At 33.6% G+C, this 19,687-nt stretch overlaps 1 protein-coding gene across 1 annotated transcript in view; it reads left to right on the forward strand.

The window, feature by feature from the left end:
• LOC110622961 (ferredoxin-dependent glutamate synthase, chloroplastic) overlaps positions 1–18,741 on the forward strand; it is a 40,226-nt gene extending 21,485 nt beyond the window's left edge. The window contains exons 11-33 of the mRNA XM_021767730.2: positions 766–876; positions 1,004–1,219; positions 1,956–2,113; positions 5,003–5,132; positions 7,409–7,467; positions 7,576–7,681; positions 8,560–8,656; positions 9,129–9,244; positions 9,361–9,558; positions 9,827–9,937; positions 10,172–10,411; positions 10,505–10,603; positions 11,247–11,342; positions 11,435–11,632; positions 11,713–11,787; positions 11,947–12,075; positions 12,175–12,273; positions 14,947–15,089; positions 15,241–15,334; positions 15,668–15,906; positions 16,005–16,083; positions 17,488–17,571; positions 18,230–18,741. Coding sequence (XP_021623422.1) covers positions 766–876; positions 1,004–1,219; positions 1,956–2,113; positions 5,003–5,132; positions 7,409–7,467; positions 7,576–7,681; positions 8,560–8,656; positions 9,129–9,244; positions 9,361–9,558; positions 9,827–9,937; positions 10,172–10,411; positions 10,505–10,603; positions 11,247–11,342; positions 11,435–11,632; positions 11,713–11,787; positions 11,947–12,075; positions 12,175–12,273; positions 14,947–15,089; positions 15,241–15,334; positions 15,668–15,906; positions 16,005–16,083; positions 17,488–17,571; positions 18,230–18,391 — 3,039 coding nt within the window. The 3' untranslated portion in view covers positions 18,392–18,741. The remainder of the gene's footprint in view (positions 1–765; positions 877–1,003; positions 1,220–1,955; positions 2,114–5,002; positions 5,133–7,408; positions 7,468–7,575; positions 7,682–8,559; positions 8,657–9,128; positions 9,245–9,360; positions 9,559–9,826; positions 9,938–10,171; positions 10,412–10,504; positions 10,604–11,246; positions 11,343–11,434; positions 11,633–11,712; positions 11,788–11,946; positions 12,076–12,174; positions 12,274–14,946; positions 15,090–15,240; positions 15,335–15,667; positions 15,907–16,004; positions 16,084–17,487; positions 17,572–18,229) is intronic.
• The last annotated feature ends 946 nt before the right edge of the window (positions 18,742–19,687 follow it).

Here is a 19,687-nt window from a genome sequence, read left to right on the forward strand (position 1 = left end):
CTAAAATGGAATAACTTTGTGCATTGATGTGGAGAAGTGTGGTCCTTGTATGCTAGAGTTTTTTGAGATACCGATGCAGGTGAAATGTCCTTCGTGTTTTGAAAGCTTGCTCAATGAAAGGGTATATGCCCTGCTTTGTTAGCCGCTAGTCTCTCTCTCTCTCTCTCTATGTGTGTGTGTGTGACTGTGTGTGTGTGATTTTACACCTCTTTTTTCTTGAGTTTTTTGCCTCTAATAAACATAAATTTGTGTTAGCTATTAGCCTTTTGTTCAGGTAATTATTTTTTTGGTACATCCTAGGTTCTGAGGGTTTTCTCCCCCTCTGGTGAGAATTTATTTTTCCTCATACATCTCCCATAAGAAAGTGGATGGTCATGATAGGTGGTACAGCATTGTATTGTATCTTGGCCAGAGTTTGCGAGGCCATAAACTTGGTTATATAAAATCTTTCAAGAACTTGATTGAAACTGTGTGGGTGTAGAAATGCTCTGAAATGTGCACTGAAAGCTAATTGATATGGACTGTAATTTTCAAGAAGGTTCTATATGAAGGATCTGTCCCTCAAGTTACTTTTCCTATTTAGGATTTCCTTCTTTCTGGAAATGTTTGTATGAATCTAATAGATTCATTTCTTAGAGGAGTATAACTTTTTTTTGTTAAATTTTATTTATTTATTGGTTTTAAGAGTAATTGGCCTTTTAGTTCAAGGCCCAAGCTAACTTAAAATGATTCTTATTTTTCATGCTGCTTTTTGGATGCGTACAGGTTACAAATCCAGCTATTGATCCTCTTCGGGAAGGTTTAGTTATGTCCCTTGAAGTCAATATTGGCAAGCGTAGAAACATATTGGAAGTTGGACCTGAAAATGCTTTGCAGGTATGCTTGTATTCGCCTGTCTACCTTATGGTGAATTTAGTGGCACTTATTTCGCTTTTGTTGAAATTAAATTCCTTCACAGTTTTTGTAGTGGAAACGAAATAAGAGAATTATTGTCTTGGATCAGGTTATTTTATCTAGTCCTGTACTGAATGAAGGAGAGCTAGAGTCATTGCTGAAGAATCCCTACTTGAAACCACAAGTTTTACCAACATTTTTTGATATTCGTAAAGGAATTGAGGGAACTTTGGAAAAATCACTAGTTAGGCTTTGTGAAGCTGCTGATGATGCTGTTCGAAATGGTTCCCAACTGCTCGTTCTCTCAGATCGGTCTGATGAGTTGGTAAATTTCTTTTGGTTTTCCTTTTACTTTGTAATCACACAATTTTTCAAGTGTTTTTTTTTTTCAAAATTTAAAACAATTACGTTGATTTTAACAACATTTACTATGAAAGCAATCTTTATGTTATAAATTTGTATGATTGTTGGAGGATTGCTGTTTCTTGTTCTTTTTTAGTCCTCATTGTTTTGCTTAACTGCTTCAGAATTTATTTCTGCTGTTTCTTTTCGCTTGTGAACTACTTTTCATTAGTTGCTTGCTACTGAAGATTCAGTATCTGTTTAAGAACATTGTTGCAAAGGGAAAGCCATTGATATATATGTCGGAGTAGATTGACACGGGGCAGGTGCTTCCATGATGTTAATTAGATTACCATCTCTAACATTGGGAAGTTGAATGTGAGGTTTAGTTAACTAGAATTATTGAATTCTGTATTACTTCACACTGCTTTGCTTTGCATTTCATAATATATTCATTACCCCCTGTAGATGGCTATTGTATCTTCCTTTTCTGTCAAGCAACCTTCATGTTTTTCTGTATGCATGCACCTGGGATATATAATACTTTGTAATGTAGCTTATGACTACTAACTATGTTATCCTCTTCTTTGAGGATTTCAAATGGGGCTGATATACATTGATGCTTTTCTCATTTTTTTATGGACTCCTAACCCTTACAAGCAAGCTTTTGGAAAATTTTGATGCTTAATGCTATCTTTTTTTTTTCACCACATGCTCAGGAGCCCACTCGACCTGCAATTCCTATTCTACTTGCTGTTGGCGCTGTTCATCAGCATCTTATTCAAAATGGCTTGCGAATGTCAACTTCGATCATAGCAGAGACTGCTCAGTGCTTCAGCACTCATCAATTTGCCTGTTTGATTGGATATGGTGCAAGGTTATGTTTCCTTAGAGTTGAAGCTTTTGAAATTTTATATTTTGCACTACTATCTTTCAATTTTATTCATGTTAAAAGTGGTGGATGCAACTTAAGGGTGCGTTCATTATCGCTGTAGTTCTTTTTTTTATTTGATAAAAAACATATAACTTGTTCCTTTCTTAGTGTTGCATTGTTATCCTTTCTACTTGTTAGTAAATGTTCTTGAAATCAAAAAACAAAAAAAACTGAAAACTACAAATATTGGTTTTCTTGTTACAGATTCTATTAAATCATTATTTTTCTTTGCAACTTCTATTAAATTATCATTAAGAATTTCAAGATTTTATCTCCATCAATTAAATTCATTTCTTTATTTTTGAATACATATTTATTCAACTAATTTATAAAATATATTTTTATTTTATTATTACAAGGAAAGTTTACTATTTAGTCCCTACTATGATTCCTCGATTTTAAAAAATAAACTAAAACATTCTTGAAATTTTAAAAAATCTACTAATTAGCCATTCCATTAGTTTTAATTGTTAATTATTTTACTATTTAGTCCCTATAGTATGAAAACACTCATTAGTTAGTATCTCAGTTTTGTAAACATGTTTACTAATTAGTATCTTCATATTGAGGGTATTTTAGACTTTTCGCAATGAAAATTTACTATTTAATCTCTATAATATGGAAAAACTAATTAGTTGGTCCTTGATTTTGAAGAAATACATTAAAACATCTTTGAGGTATTAAAAATATACTAATTAGTCTTTTCATTAGTCTTAATTGTTAAATGTTTTATTAGTCTTTATGCTAAGAGAAAATTTATTAGTTGGTCTCTTAGTTTTGTAAAAAAAATTTTTAATTAGTCCTTTCTATTGAGAGAATTTTAAAATTTTTTGCAATACTTAACTGCTAAAATTGATGGGGGATTAATTAATAGATTTTTTAAAATTTTAGGGACGTTTTAATGTATTTTTCAAAATTAATAGATTATTTAGTGAACTTTTCTATATTATAGGGACTAAATAGTAATTTTCATTTTTTACAATGTTTAATGGTTAAGACATAATAGTAGACTTTTTAAAATTTGAGGGACGTTTTAATGTATTTTTCAAAATTAAGGGCTAACTAATGAGTTTTTCTATATCACAGGGATCAAATAGTAATTTTACTTATTATAATATCATATACTTTGTAAAAATAATTTATTATTTACTTTTATGTATAACCATTTATAAAATTATTTATATTATATCCTTACTTCATTATTAAATATTTATTTTTATATAAAAATTTATAGATTTATTCTTATATAAATAGTTTTTAGAAAACCGTTTTTAAGAAGTAAATAACAGAAATAAAAAAACTGATCCTGCAGTGTTATGAAATGCACCCTTAACTTTTGTCAAAATTTTGAAGTATCTATGGTATAATATATGATGCCAATTTCTTATAATATTTCTCTTATGTTTTAAAAATAAATTGGTGTTTTGCTCTTTCTTGGTGATATTTTGTTGTTTAAAGAAACATTGATATTTTGTTATTTAAAAAACATTATTGTTAGAATTGATGAGATGTTCACTTAATTCACCAGATATGATCATGAGAAAATCATGTGATTGATTAGTAAAATCATTAACTTGATTAATGCTTATATTGAGGAGTGATTTATGGGATGCCATATAAATCTTGTATTTTCCGTCATATATAGACTCTATGTATTATGTAATTGACACAAGTGAATAAGATTCAATTTTTTGAGGCTTTGTGTCTATGAATGTGGAATTTTCATAGCCGAGTCATAGATCCTTTTGTTGTACTTTCTCCTATGTTTTCTTTCATTATAAATTGCAACATGGTATCAGATCCTAAGTTTGAGTCCTAAAGCTATTTTTCTCCCACATTCTTCTTAACTTTACCTTGGGATATTGCAAAATTAAACTCCTACATTCTCCTTTCTTCATTTTAGCCTTGAGCTTTGAGTCCTAAAGCCCGTGTCCATTTTTTTTTCTTTTTTTTTTTAATCTCATAATCTCTTTCTTTATTTGTAGCCTTGGGTTTGAGTCGAAATTCCTCTTACTCTACATGGTATCTAGCTTTAGAAAAAAAAAAGGAAGCTTGATGTTGGATTCATAATTTCAGCAAAAATGTCATCAAGGGAGAAAATGTTGGAATTGATGAGATTTTCCCTTAATTCTTGAGATATGATTATGAGAAAAACCGTGATTATTTAGCAAACCATTGGCTTAAAATGCTTGTATTAAGGAGTGATTTATGCTATATAAGTTTTGCATCTTCTATTATAAATATGGATCTTATGTATTATCTAAGTAAAACACAAGTAAATAAAATGCCATATGAGAATGTTGGAATTGATGAGATTTTCCCTTAATTCTTGAGATATGATTATGAGAAAAACCGTGATTGTTTAGCAAACCATTGGCTTAAAATGCTTGTATTAAGGAGTGATTTATAGGATGCCATATAAATTTTGCATCTTCTATTATAAATATGGACTCTTATGTATTATGCAAGTAAAACACAAGTAAATAAAATGCAACTCTTTGAGGTTGAGTCTATGGATATAGTCTCTCTATAATCCAAACGACGTAAACCTTTCTCTTGTCATTTTCTCCCATCTTCTCTATCATTCTAAGTTTCAACATTTGCCTTATCTCAGGGCTCTAAGTTTTTCTTCTTAAACTTTAATTTACATTTATTGTTGCACTTTCCATTGCTTTTTTGCTTGAGCTGTAAGTTCTTCATAAACTTTAATGTTACATATATTGCTGCACTTTTTCCTTTTGCCTTGACATTAATGGATGGTAGAGTTAGTATTTGGGTTGTACTTGTTATCAGCAATAAAACTGAAATCTGATTGCTAAAATAATTTTTCAGTGCTGTATGTCCATACTTGGCATTGGAAACATGCCGGCAGTGGCGACTGAGTAGTAAAACTGTGAATTTAATGCGGAACGGAAAGATGCCTACTGTAACAATTGAACAGGCTCAAAAGAACTTCTGCAAGGTTTGTACATTGTTGAGACACAAATTATTTTCTTTTTGGCCCTTAGGTGTAGTCTCTATTCTTGTTATTGTTTTATGCTTATTTGGGTGGTAATTATTCTGTGTGGTGTAGGCTGAAATATTTGTCTCCTCTACAAGCAATTTGAACTTAATGGAAAAAAAAAGTGGAATACCATACATCTGGGTTAAACCTCTGATACTCCGACTCTTCATTTTACCATGTATCCGTGTCGACATGACACTTCATGGGATATGAGTATACAACATGGAATATGTGTCCGACACTTATTTGTGCACTCGAACACTTAAGAGAGTTGAGTGATATATTCATGCATAGTTAATAGGGTATTCTTTTCCCTCAAGATAAAGAGCATGTATTTAGATAAAATTAGTTATTTAGTGGTATTTTGGATGATATATTTGATTGAAATTGATTATCTATGTAGACTGTAATTGTTGATATATGACTTTCTATTTTTTTATTCTAGTTTATTTTATATAACATAACATATCCAAGCACTCAAGTCTAAACTTAGATCCATATCCTGTATTTTCCATTTAGAAAGTTGACAAGTCAAATATAGGGATATACACCCATTTTGGACACCTATATCCAAGTCCAAGTAACATAGGGTTCAACTTGAGGATTCTAAATTTCTAATAGTATGTTAGCAAAAGGAAAAGAGTACGAAAAAGAAGACCATGATGTTGACCTTAGTTTTTGCTTAGGATTTCTGTAGAGATTGCCATGAGCTTAAATCTAAGGCTTAAACCTTTTTGATGACTTGGAAAGACTTGACCAAGTTCTGCTAGGAGAATTCTAACAAAAAATTAGGGCAACTATTCATGAAGAAAGTTCAGAAAAACAAGAAAAAATTAGCAAAAAGAATTTTGATTTGCTAGTATGTTATAGATGTATTGCACAAAAAAAATTTATTGGCACAAAAGAAATTTTGCTGATGTATTGCACAAAAGCTAGTATGTTACAGAGATTACAGTTATTTATTGGCTTTTATTGCTTTTACATGTATGATCTGGGAAATCCTATTATGCGGTGGTGGAAATGTAATGTCTTTTTGAACTTGCATTATATAACATAACAAGATGACCTTTTTCCTTTTTAGGTAGCAGTGGGTTTACTTTTACTTATGTAGTGAATGTAATGCATGAAGTTTCTAAGTCTTCCCAATGAAAGCCAAACGTCGAGAATTGCTCATAAGATTAAAACTGCTTTAGTTGCTGCATAGATTTGAATCATGTTGCAGTTGTGTGTAATGGATACTGGCCTTTCACGGCTGCAACAAAATGGTTGTCGCCTGTTGTTTACCTCCTCCTTTCTCTTCTTTTATTTATTTATTCTTTTGGTAGCAGTTGCAAAATGCAAATAAGTAAACAGAGTCTTTCAATGTCATTAAAATTTAGAAATGGAACTGACTAATAAGCATGAATACTTCAAAAATAGATATTGAATCTACTACTATGTATTTTGTTATTATCAATCAACTACAGTAATTAGTGTAAAACAAATGGAGAGCAAGTGTCTAACCTCATTGCCCAACAAAAAGAATGTCTAAGAGGGTCTTGAGTCTCTTGGCTGGATTTTTTTGCTTTATTACAAAGTGAAATCAAGCTAACATTTCTGGAGCAAGAGATTTGATGGATTTAGGTTGAATATGGCTAAAAGGATGCCCGCTGGTGGGTATTCTGGGAAATGAGAACTGGATAAGGCGAAAAAGCTCCTTTTTTCTACTAGTATGTTTGTAAATTGTAACTGTTGGCAATCATTATCCATGGAATTAATTTTTTCTCCCTGCAGTACATAGTCTTGATAGCATAGGGGATCCATGATCTGTTCAGCATAACAAAGCTTATTTTAAACCATGATTCAGTTTTAATGAATAACAATATTTCTTTAGCGTTCTTGTTTTGTTAAAGTTCAGCGCTGAGTACATCTATGCAGTTTTTGATAATTAGTTAATAAGTTTGGGCTTTGGACTTTGGAGGCTATATGAACGACAGAAGTTCAACACTCTTCCATTGTAGCTCTCTTGTTTTGCTGATTGTTGATATAATGTGGAACAATGAGTTATCTAGATGGTAATAGAGAGTTTATTAGTATTTGGGAAACATTCTTTAGCCCCTAGCCAATAAAGTTTGATAGTCTTGAGAGAAACATGTTTCCTTCTCCAAAAATGTCCCAAAATGTCCCAAAATGTCATTGAACTTTGCATTAACATCAATATATGTGGTGTGGCTGATTGTTGTTTGTTATTCCAGGCAGTTAAATCTGGTCTTCTGAAAATCCTTTCAAAGATGGGCATCTCATTGCTTTCGAGGTAGAATTTGAAACTTTCATTTTCTCTTATTTTCCTTCACTTTTTTGGGCACTCGGTTAAAGATATGTCTATTTTCCATATACTAACTTGTTTGTCTTCTGTATTTAGTTACTGTGGTGCTCAGATATTTGAGATTTATGGATTAGGAAAGGAGGTTGTTGACCTAGCATTTTGTGGGAGTGTGTCAAAAATTGGTGGAGCAACTTTTGATGAGGTAGGAAAAACAAAGATTTTGTTCATGTCTGAAGAATATAAATTATCATTTTAATAATATGCATGAGTTACCAAATTTTATGAATTTAACAAGTAAAGAATCTATTTGTCAAGTCATGCTAAGAGTCAATGAGTCGCATTTACATTTGTGGTTGTAAAAATTTTACGCTAGAGTAGTTTAACTTCTATGAGAAAAATATACTTTTTAGAACTCATTTTATATGACAATAGTAAAACACAACCTATTTATCACCATTATCCTTGTTGTCTTTTTCTAATTCACCAAGCAATCACTTGCCACTTTCATCATGTTTGGCAAATCAATTGGCATGGTAGTATCCCCAAAAGTATATAGGCTTCTATTGTGCTTGACACACAACAATATATGCATAAGCACTAATTAGGCATGTTAAATCTTCCCTCAAGATTGATTATTCTCTTAAGCCTATTGGGGTAAAAATACCAATCACAAGATCTAAACTAGGAATTAATATATATAGGCACTAATTAGTGATACTAACTCTTCCAAATTTTCAAATCTAATGCATGATAATAGCCATAGTTACATGTATGCAGCATTACATGCTTCTCTGTAGGTTTCCCAGATTTTTGAGGTTATGATATGTATGTTCCTATAGTTTAATTTAGAGGCAACTGACTAATCAGTAGATGGTGCAGGATTGCTCAAAAAATTATAAACATAAAAATATTAATGGGATTATGTGCAGACAAGTGGCTAATTTCCTCTATCAATTTTCATTTATTTATTTTTTGTCGAAGTATCTATTTTTAGTTGATTTTAGATATTAAAGTATATTTCCATCAGTTTCAGTCTCCAGTTATTTTATATGGCTATTGTTTTTGGGTTACTATTTATAGTTGGCAAGGGAGACACTATCATTCTGGGTGAAGGCTTTCTCTGAGGATACAGCTAAAAGACTGGAAAATTTTGGTTTTATACAGTTCAGACCTGGAGGTATGCTTATTTATAAGTGTGTTCTACGGTGTTATAGGTTTTAGAAAGTAAATATGTTGATATAGGAAGTAATATTGATAGATGTGTTAGTCCTTAATCTTAGGGATTGCATGATCTTAGGCTTGATTTCCTTTCCTTTCTAGATAAGGTTTTTCATGTATAAATATGTTATAATCTCTATTGTAATATACACAACAAAGGTTATTTCACTTTTGTTCATACTTTGATGTGCAGTCATCAATAAGATGAGTCAAAGTTCAATTCTGTTTTCAATCCATTTGAAACTTTACGTCACCTTTAATAATAACAAACAATAGCTGTGACTCATAAGTCTTCAAATTTCTTTAATAATATAAGATTCCAATATAAATGTCAAGTTTAGTAGCATTCTTTACTTGTATAATTCATATTCATTATGCTAATGTACCTCAAGGTATTTTGAACAAACCCTTCTTTCCCTAATATGTAACAGGAGAGTATCATGGAAACAACCCAGAGATGTCAAAACTGCTTCACAAAGCTGTTCGACAAAAGAATGAAAGTGCATATTCCATTTATCAACAGCATATAGCTAACCGACCTGTGAATGTGAGTGATGAAGTTGATGATTTTTCTTTCATGGGTCCTATGAAATCATTTATTTTCTTCCTTCTACCTGCATATTACAGTCATTTAGTTGACATTTTGAATCATTCCAATTGTAGGTTTTGCGAGATCTTCTTGAGTTCAAAAGTGATCGTGCTCCAATTCCTGTGGGAAAGGTTGAACCTGCTTCATCCATTGTTCAACGGTTTTGCACTGGTGGAATGTCCCTTGGGGCTATTTCAAGAGAAACTCATGAAGCAATTGCCATAGCAATGAACAGAATTGGTGGAAAGTCTAATTCTGGTGAAGGCGGTGAGGTAGTTGTTTATCTATATATCTATTTTTGTATATTTTTTACAGCTATAAATTCAACTGGAAAAAAGAGGGGCGTGGTGGGTAGAGGGTTATGTCATTTGGGGTGCATCCCCTCCAGGTTATCTGTGCCAATGCTATCTGCAAGCATTCATGCTTACAAACATGAATGTCATACACAATACTTGCAATATAAAATTGTTTCCTCTTTTACATCAACTTGATCATAAAGATTCTACAGATTCTAATATTTACTTAATCACTGTCATGAAGGATCCAATTCGTTGGAGTCCACTTTCAGATGTCGTTGATGGGTATTCTCCTACATTGCCACATCTCAAAGGTCTCCAAAATGGTGATACTGCGACTAGTGCCATTAAGCAGGTCTTGCAAATGTACTTGTGCTTTTGAATCAATTTTATATAACTACAGATGTATGACCTAGTAAATAGATGTTGATCAATTTTTATAGCAAATGAATGGCTAAAATTTGATCAATTTTAGATCAGAAAGAATTCAGCTCTTTTTTTTAATGTCCTGGTTAACTAGTAATTTGGCCTTTTCACTTGAAAAATTTTGTGAGAGTGTGCTTTATGAAGCTGGTTGCATCCTCTTCAGGTTGCTTCAGGACGTTTTGGTGTCACTCCAACATTCTTAGTTAATGCAGATCAGTTGGAAATCAAAATTGCACAAGGTGCCAAGCCTGGTGAAGGTGGCCAATTGCCTGGGAAGAAAGTCAGTGCATATATTGCAAGGTTGAGAAATTCTAAACCTGGGGTTCCACTTATATCTCCACCACCACACCATGATATCTATTCTATTGAAGATCTTGCCCAACTGATCTTTGACCTTCACCAGGTACTTTTTCTCTCACTTGAGTCTTCCTTTCTTACTTAGGAAATAAATCTGCTGAATTCTGATAATAATTTCAATATCTGCTGAGACAAATAGGTCAACCCTAAGGCTAAGGTGTCTGTAAAGCTTGTGGCAGAAGCTGGTATTGGTACAGTTGCTTCTGGGGTTGCCAAGGGTAACGCTGATATTATACAGGTACCAACTACCAAGTAATGGTTTATCTCTAAGATGTATTATCCTTTATTTTTTGGTCTCCATGCTTATTTTAAGATCTTCCAATTTTTAAAGTGTAAATTAAGTTGTTGGATGTCTTATGTAGATAATAAACAAGACAATATATAATAATGGAAAGCCAAGTCCAATGAGTTTATACTTGGAATTCACACTTATTGTCCGCTTTATCAACAAACCAACGATGAGATAAGATAACTAATTTCCAAGCGCAGCCTAAAAATTGCTTTGTTAAGGCAACATTTTCTCCATTATTTTTAGAATTATTTCTCAATCAGTTAACAAAAAGATTTTTCTTTTAATGTTTTTTAGAGATCATGTGTAAACTGGTAGAAATTATTATTATTATTATTATCACCCTTTGTCTTTTTCGTGGCTATTCTTTAGCTTTAAATGGCTTATTGCTGCAGGATATTTCTTTAGATATCAAGAAGTTTTTATTGGTGGAAGTGCCAACTGTACCTTTTCTTTTTTGCTTATTAGAGGGCAGCTGCCCTTTTTGTAATTTTCTTATATTTTCCATTTGTGTTTAAAAAATGTGCAAGGTACTCCACAAGAATGAATAAGCATTCTCCATCTGTACATTAATCTCTTGTTGGATTTGCAGGTATCTGGACATGATGGTGGAACAGGAGCTAGCCCTATAAGCTCTATTAAGCATGCAGGCGGTCCTTGGGAACTTGGACTGACGGAAACTAATCAGGTAATTATATGTGTGGATTATGAATTAAATGTGCTTGTGATTCACTTACATACATTCTAATATGTTATGTGATCAATGACAATATTTTACAGACTCTTATTGCAAATGGACTCAGAGAAAGGGTGATTCTTAGGGTTGATGGTGGCCTCAAAAGTGGAGTCGATGTCATGATGGCTGCAGCAATGGGTGCTGATGAGTATGGATTTGGCTCTGTTGCAATGATTGCTACTGGATGTGTTATGGCTCGCATTTGCCACACCAATAATTGCCCTGTCGGTGTTGCCAGTCAGGTACTGATGAAATCTTATGAGTTTTGTGAGTGGTATATATGTTCCTTCACTAATTGATTCTTTAATTAAATTCACTTTAGAGAGAAGAATTGCGTGCCCGTTTCCCTGGTGTGCCTGGAGATCTTGTTAATTACTTCTTTTACGTTGCTGAGGAGGTAATCTATCTGCTTGTTCTTCTATTGTTTGATGAAGTATTAGAATTGATTGTTTGATCTGCAGAGTGCAGTTTGACATTTTCTTGAGAAATTCCAAAATTTGCTCTTGTTTCCATTAAATTTGATCCTCACATTAGTAAAACTCCTTATGTTGGCCAGGTAAGAGGTATGCTAGCACAATTGGGTTATGAGAAGTTGGATGATGTTATTGGGCAAACAGATTTATTGAGACCACGTGATATTTCCCTTGCTAAAACTCAGCATCTGGATCTCAGTTATATTCTCTCAGTACGTATTCAAACAGTAACTTTTCTTACCACGATCAATATTTGCTTTGTGGGCTTGCACTTTTCTCCTGCAATTCTGTAATATTACTTCTATGTCTAGAGTGTTGGGTTACCAAAATGGAGCAGCACTGAGATCAGGAATCAAGATGCACATAGCAATGGTCCCATTCTGGATGATGTTTTACTTGCAGATCCAGAGGTAACGTGTGTGTGTGTGTGTGTATTAGATTGTTACTAGTTTAACAAATGGAGATAATGTTCTCTTATGGATGCAAATTCAATTTTATATTTATGTCTAGTAGATTGTTTCTAGTTTAACAAATGGAGATACTGTTCCCTTATGGATCCAAATTCAATTTTATATGTCAATATATTTAACTATAGATCCAAGTAATTGTGGCTTGGTTTGCATCATACTTCTGTTGCAAAAGAGAACTTCATAGGTCTGTAGCACTATTATTATAACTATCTAAAGTTGGAATAGTTTTTTTTTTTTTTTTTGGCGCACTTTCTAGTTTTTTGTTGATAGCTTGTAAAAGTATTGATTTCATGTTTTAATTGTTCATTTTGCGCTTTTGTTGTGTAAAAGATGGATCTTATAGGCAAGTTGTTGATAATATGTTAAGTGATGATATGAGAGGGTCCACTTCAGGGTGTTAACAAAATGAATCGAGTAGAGCTTTGAAGAGCTTATGCGTTAGTCGTTTAAGTTCTTTTGATCTTGAGCCGAACAAAAGTGATGAGCCTGCATTGTTCCAAATTGGAACCAAATATCAATAAGCTCAAGCAATAGAGAGAGGAGTAGAGTTAGCTTGTAAATGAAACCTTCATTTTGAGCAATTTATTTTGCAAGAAAAGAATTCTTATAAAATCCTGTATTATTTCAATTTCTTCTAAAATCAAATGTTTTAACACTTTAAAAAATTGAATTCTTCCATTCCAAACAAGAGAATCGATAGAAAAGAAATCAATTGAGTTGGATTGTTGTGAAATTCTTGTTTCAAACTTGGGAGGGGGGGGGAGGGGGGGGAAAGAACAATGGAGTGAATATGAATTTGTAATAAAAACGTGTATTGATTAGTAATGGAAGGAAATACAAATCTAATACTGCTCTCTCATAGAATTTAAATCCCACAACTAGAAATAATAACAATAAAAGGAACCAAACAAGGAAATTTGAATGACTCCTGAGAGCCCCTAGAATTAATATCCCATGCAGGAAGCCTACCCCTCTATAAAAGAGAATTCTCCACTGAAACAAAACATGCCCTGCTCACCCATTTCATTCCTTAGTTGTACTCTTTTTCATCTAGCCCCTTTTCCATGTGTCGTCCTTTGCAATTCTCTCCAACGGATTATATTTCAGCTCATCCAATTCTTGAACTTTCTCCATGCTTTGATGCTCATCCATCCCTATCCCTATCAATGCCACCCTCTCAAAAGTAGCCTTGTCCTCAAGGCTATATGGTAGATACAAAATAGTTAATTAAAACAAGAAATTGTCTGGCAACTTCATTAGTATGCAAGAGGCATTAAAGATTTGTTCAAAATGTGTTCATATCCTTGTGTTGATTTGTCAACTTTTTAAATAGAATACGGGAGATATGGATCTAAATTTAGATGTTGGTGCTTGGATATGTTATGCTATATAAAATAAAATAGAATAAACAATATAAAGTTATGTAAGAACAATTATTTCTGCTTAAAAAGAGAAGAGAAGCTGTTGTCTGTGGGATGACCGCAACGAATGGATGAATGCAATAAATGAATGATAGCAATGAACGGACGATAATGGATGATGGCGGCTGGTCTTCCCACCTGGGAGGATTAGGGCGTGGAAGGCACTGGACAAGGACAAAGTTTGCTTTTCCCAAATTGTGTTCGGGAAAACTGATGCTAGGGATTGTATTCACAAATGAAATTTTTTCTCAAGAAACCCAAATGTCTCTTCTTAGGTCTCCTTTTGTGTTTTTTATTAAATGCGACTGCATGAAGATGTATTGGACACATATTCGATGTTATGTCCCATGCCGTGTCTGACACGGTGTCAACAACAGCATGATACAATGAAGAGTTGGAGTGTCAAAGCTACAAAGATTTATTTGGGTCTCTACTTTGTCTTCAACATCAGGTCCTAGATCTGTAGGAAATATATTATGTAGAAGGGGGAACTTCATATTATATGAAGTCATAAGAATGGTTGGTTTAATGCCTTGAGTTAACGAGTTATGAGGTGATTTTGGACAAAGTGTTGGAGTAGAATGGATGGATTGAACTTGCTGACTGCACTAGTTGTGAATTTTCATAATGATGGATGAGTATAGAAAGTTAGTTTATTTTCACCACTTGAATTAGTTGAGGTTCTATTGTTGTTTTCGATGAATGGACGATAATGTTTGCATTTGTTTGGCTGTTAAGAATTTAGCCAGTTTTTAGCTTTTTTAAACTCTTTTGAGAGGGCTGGAAATTAAGAGGATCATTTATTTTCTTGGATCATCTGATAACTCATTCATGCTGTCAAACAGAGTAGAAAAAGTTATGGCAAGAGGTCACTTGATTATAGTTATTATTATATTACCTGCATCTGCACCTGAAAAAAATTTGTGAAGGTTTTAGACTCATTCAACTAACATTGTAATCTCTAAGTCCTATGTCTTGTTGCAAGCAAAACCTACTCCTAAAAATAAGCAATGAAGTAGCTCATTCAGATAATCCATGAACTTGTAATCAACAACATATTGCCACAATTTTTCTTGGTGGTTAATCTGTCTTCAATTGTTGGATGAGACAGCTTTTACATACTGACATCTCATGAAAGTGCTTTACCAATCTGCAGCTGCACTTTTAAGATGCATGCTTTTTGTCTTATCAGATCTTGGATGCTATTGAGAATGAAAAAGTTGTCAATAAAACTGTAAAGATATACAATGTAGACCGTGCTGTTTGTGGGCGTGTAGCAGGAGTTGTTGCAAAGAAATATGGGGACACTGGTTTTGCTGGGCAGCTGAACATAACGTAAGTGGGGCTGCTTGCAAGCAAGCATATGATATTTAGTGCCTGCATAAAGGCAATCTGTTTGTTTAAATTCAAGCTAAACAAGCAATGCATATGATGTAATATTTGTTTGTTTGAATTCTGGGTAAATGTGTTATTTTGATGTCAACAGGTTTATTGGGAGTGCAGGGCAGTCATTCGCATGCTTTTTGACACCTGGAATGAACATTCAGCTTGTTGGAGAGGCTAATGATTATGTGGGAAAGGTTTGTTTATCAATCCAACTCTATGACTTGAGAAGTTGGGAGATGAATTCAGAACTTAATTGGTCATCTAGTTCAAGTTGTTGAACCTTGTGGCCTCACAAGATTGTTGGTTCCATGGCAAGTACCATTTGATCAAGTCGGTAACTTGCAACTGGTTCTATAAATGTATAGAACTCTGAAAACAAATAGCAGACTATATACCATCATTTGTGGAATTTTATAATGTTAATAATGACAAATTCATTTCATCTAAGTCGATATAATATGCTAGTCCTATAAGTTTGAAGTGCCAAGCCTGGCATTTGAATTCTGATTTAGACATAAATATTGTAGGGTATGGCTGGAGGAGAGGTGGTTGTTACTCCTGTGGAGAACACCGGGTTTTGCCCAGAGGATGCAACTATAGTTGGGAACACATGCTTATATGGGGCAACAGGTGGCCAAGTATTTGTTAGAGGAAAAGCTGGGGAGCGGTTTGCTGTCAGAAACTCACTTGCCGAAGCTGTAGTTGAAGGCACGGGAGATCATTGTTGCGAGTATATGACTGGTGGTTGTGTGGTTGTTCTTGGAAAGTGAGTAATGTTTCTTTGCCTCTTTTATTTGACCTAATCAAGCAAAAAGAGAGGAATGGTTGAGAAAATTGAGACCCCTGTTATGTCTATATTTACAGAGTGGGTAGAAATGTAGCAGCCGGGATGACTGGAGGCCTGGCATACATTCTTGATGAAGATGATACTCTAATGCCCAAGGTTTGTACAATTCTGATTCAGTTCCCCTTTCTTTTCTCACTGTTTGACATTTAGTGTTCCACATTTCTATTAATTTTACCAGGTAGTGTAACTATGACATAGTTTTGCATCCTCTGCTCACCATTTAAAATAAGTAATGGGGAATACTGTAGACAACAAATCATTTTATAGCCTTTTGCTTGTAATAATGTTCTCAAGTCCTTTTGTGTTCTAAATAGTTCTACATATATATTTTTAGCATTAATATTTACAGTTGTATGAAAGGAAAAGTGGAGGCTCTAGATAGAGAGTTGATGTTAATTGTTTGTTTTTGGTTGTATGGTTGGGAAAGGTATGATTAAGCCAAGTTTAGCTTACAGGTTGATGGATTCAAAGTTCTTGTTTGTCAGGTCCCAATTTCCTTGTTAGGTGGTTATATATCAGAGCTCTGAGGATTTCCCTTATTATTTCGGTTGATTTCTAGATATGGTTTTAAAATTTTGGGGTAATTTAGTTATTGTGAATTCTTTTTAAAATTTGATTAATTTCAGATGCTTTGGTTAGTGGCAATTGGTTTTGAAAAATTAGTTATTAATTTGGGAGAGAGAACCGAGTCGGTCACACAGAGAGAGAGATAGAGAGTATAGCAGGGTTTTTGAGTTTGTATTTTTTTTAAGATTGAAAGATCATTTTATTAACATAATGAAACTTTAGAGAGGTAATCATTATGTTTTAAAAATACAGTATTTAAGTTGTGAATTTTTCTATATCATAGGGATTAATTTGTAAAATACCCTTGATAATATCACAAATATTTTCTCTTTTATGTAATATGTTTTATTTTGGTGTGAACTCCGGATTCTTCTCCTGCATTAATTATCTAATTCATTGACTACTTGGGTCCACAAGTGTTGTGGATTAACACGCACACACTTCCTGTTAAAGCAAAAGGGCGTCTATTGAGATTGCAGGGCGTATCCCGAGAAGATACTGTGCATTTAGGACTCGAAGCACTTGCCAAGGGAAATGATTTATTATTATTATCATTATTATTATTATTATTATTATTATTTTGGGTGATATTTTTTGTGTAACGGGGATGGTTTTGTGTGGAGGGGCAAAGACTCGGTTTCTTCTCTTTCATATTGAACATAGCATGGCTCTGTGGATGTAGGTTCCTCATGCCTTTTGTTTTATCTACAATGTGGTTCTAATCTCCTCTGTTCCGAGCGTGTGCTCTGCTCTGTTATATTATATCTAACAAATGCTTGAAGTTCAGATAGAAAAGTGTCTGTAAATAAACTACGGTTGTGGCATTAAATTTATGTATTCTTTAAATTGCTCAATTCTGATATGCATTTTGTTTCTTTATAATCCAAGCCAATTACCTTTCCTTCATAATATTATATCGTGTACCCTAAATAGGTAAACAAAGAAATAGTGAAGGTCCAAAGAGTGACTGCTCCTGTTGGCCAGATGCAACTAAAGAGCCTTATTGAAGCCCACGTTGTAAGTCCGCAAATTCAAACTTTATGTATGTATGCTTGCATGCATGTGCACACACTTAAATAACTTCCCCAAATTTTATACAGTTCCCCATCATGCATGCACTTACTGAGCTTGAACTTCCAAGTCCTGAACAATATTGGATGTATCTAATATAAGCTTAACCTCATATGAGAATAAAATTTTAGGGTAAATTACTATCATGTCCCTGAGTTTTTTGTATTAACTAGTTCATCTTATTTCAAAGGCACTCAATTAAAACGTCTTTATATTTTATAAAATCCAATTCTTTGGTTCTATTAAAAAAAATCATTAACTATCTTGAATTATTTATATTGTTTAGTCCCTACAATTTAATTGAGTGATTTTAAAATAGAGATGAATAAGTAAATTTTCTAAAAATTCAGGGATATGATAGTAATTCTCCCTAAATTTTATATAACTTGATTTAACAGTTATTAAGTCCATTCTCATATTGAGGCGAGTTTATAATAACTACACCCATCACTATTCTCTCTTAACATTGGGCACTTCAATCATTCATGTCAAACTAACTGTGATATCCTGCATCTCTTGCCATGAGCAATTTGTTTGTTTTTCTTTCTCTTTTTTTTCCCCCTTTCTCTGAAGTGGTGTAATTTTAAATGTCTGTATGGTGAAGGAAAAAACTGGCAGCATTAAAGGTGCCGCTATTCTGAAGGAATGGGATACATATCTCCCACTGTTTTGGCAGTTGGTTCCGCCTAGCGAAGAAGACACCCCAGAGGCCTGTGCAGATTATCAGGCAACAGCTGCTGGACAAGTGACATTACAATCGGCTTAGGATATCAGCTCCATGCGCAGCTGTGAACCAGAAAAGTCGCTACTTCAACTCTGTACAGGTCAATACATGATTGATGGGATTTTTAAAATTGGAATGCTTCAAGTAATTTGTGGGAATCCAGAATCCTTTTCCGTCCAGCTGACAGGTTCCATAACTGAGCAAAGATTTGCATCACTTGATGTTTCCGATCAATCAATCCACGTGGATTCAGCTTCCTCGGTGTTACTAAATTTGTATAGTGATTTGCGGCAGAAATGTAAAGTCAAATTACTTTCAAATTTGACTTTTATTGATTATTGTCAAAATCTCTATGTTTATTAATAAAGGTACCTGGTCATTGCCTTCCTCTACTCTAAATATTTGCTGGTCATTTCTTCATAACTAATAGAACAATACTCCTTGTTTAATTGTTGGGTATTTTTATGAAAAATTTAAAACTTTCGTAATTTAATTTAAAATTTTAAAAGTTGATAAAATTGTTTAAACTGGTAAATTTTCTGCTACTTTAATGAGAAAAATAGGTCTCTTAATTTTCAAATCTCAAATTTTCTCGCTTGCTGTTGATTCTGTGCAATCTATTGATTTGCTCAGTTGGTTTGGGCAAATCACTGTCTGAAAATTTTATGTAGGACAGTTTTAAGTTTTTGTGCAATCTCTGGCTTCTGTGCAGTATAATGGAAGGTTTGCCCAAATCGACTGGTCAAGTCAGTTTTCACACTTTTAAGCCGCTTATCATCAAATTTTCTTCTCTTTATACTTTTCTGCAAAACATGACCAAAATTATAAAATTAGTTAGAAAAATACTTAATTAAGTGCTAAAAATAGTATGAAAAATGTGTTGAAATTACGTTCGATCAGATATTTGAAGCTGCATGGTCATCTTGAAGATTGTTAGGTGGCTTCTGAGATCTGTTGTTCTGTCATACTTGTCTAAACTAGGCAATTTGAACTTTGTTGAAAAGGTTTCTGCTAAGAGTTCTTTTGAAAGAGGCGAGGCACCATCTAGGCTAAATCCTCCTCTTGTTCCTTTTGATACTTTTGCACGACCTGTACTAGCTTCCAATTGATGCCTTTTGAAGCTTCATCTAATTTATCTTCAGACTTGGCCTTTCCTTTAGGTCGTATTCTGCCTATTTCTGCTCAAGCCCTTGGGATGTCTATAGAGGCCTCCTCCCTTCTTTCGGGAGACATGTTCGATGCCTTCTCCCGGGCCTTATATTGCTCGAGAGTAGCCTGCAGTCTTTGAATGTATTGAAGTATCTATTCATTGTTTAAATTATTGAGGTCTGTTTCATT

This window comes from Manihot esculenta, chromosome 9, assembly GCF_001659605.2.
Source record: "Manihot esculenta cultivar AM560-2 chromosome 9, M.esculenta_v8, whole genome shotgun sequence".
In the NCBI taxonomy this organism is placed as follows: domain Eukaryota; kingdom Viridiplantae; phylum Streptophyta; class Magnoliopsida; order Malpighiales; family Euphorbiaceae; genus Manihot; species Manihot esculenta.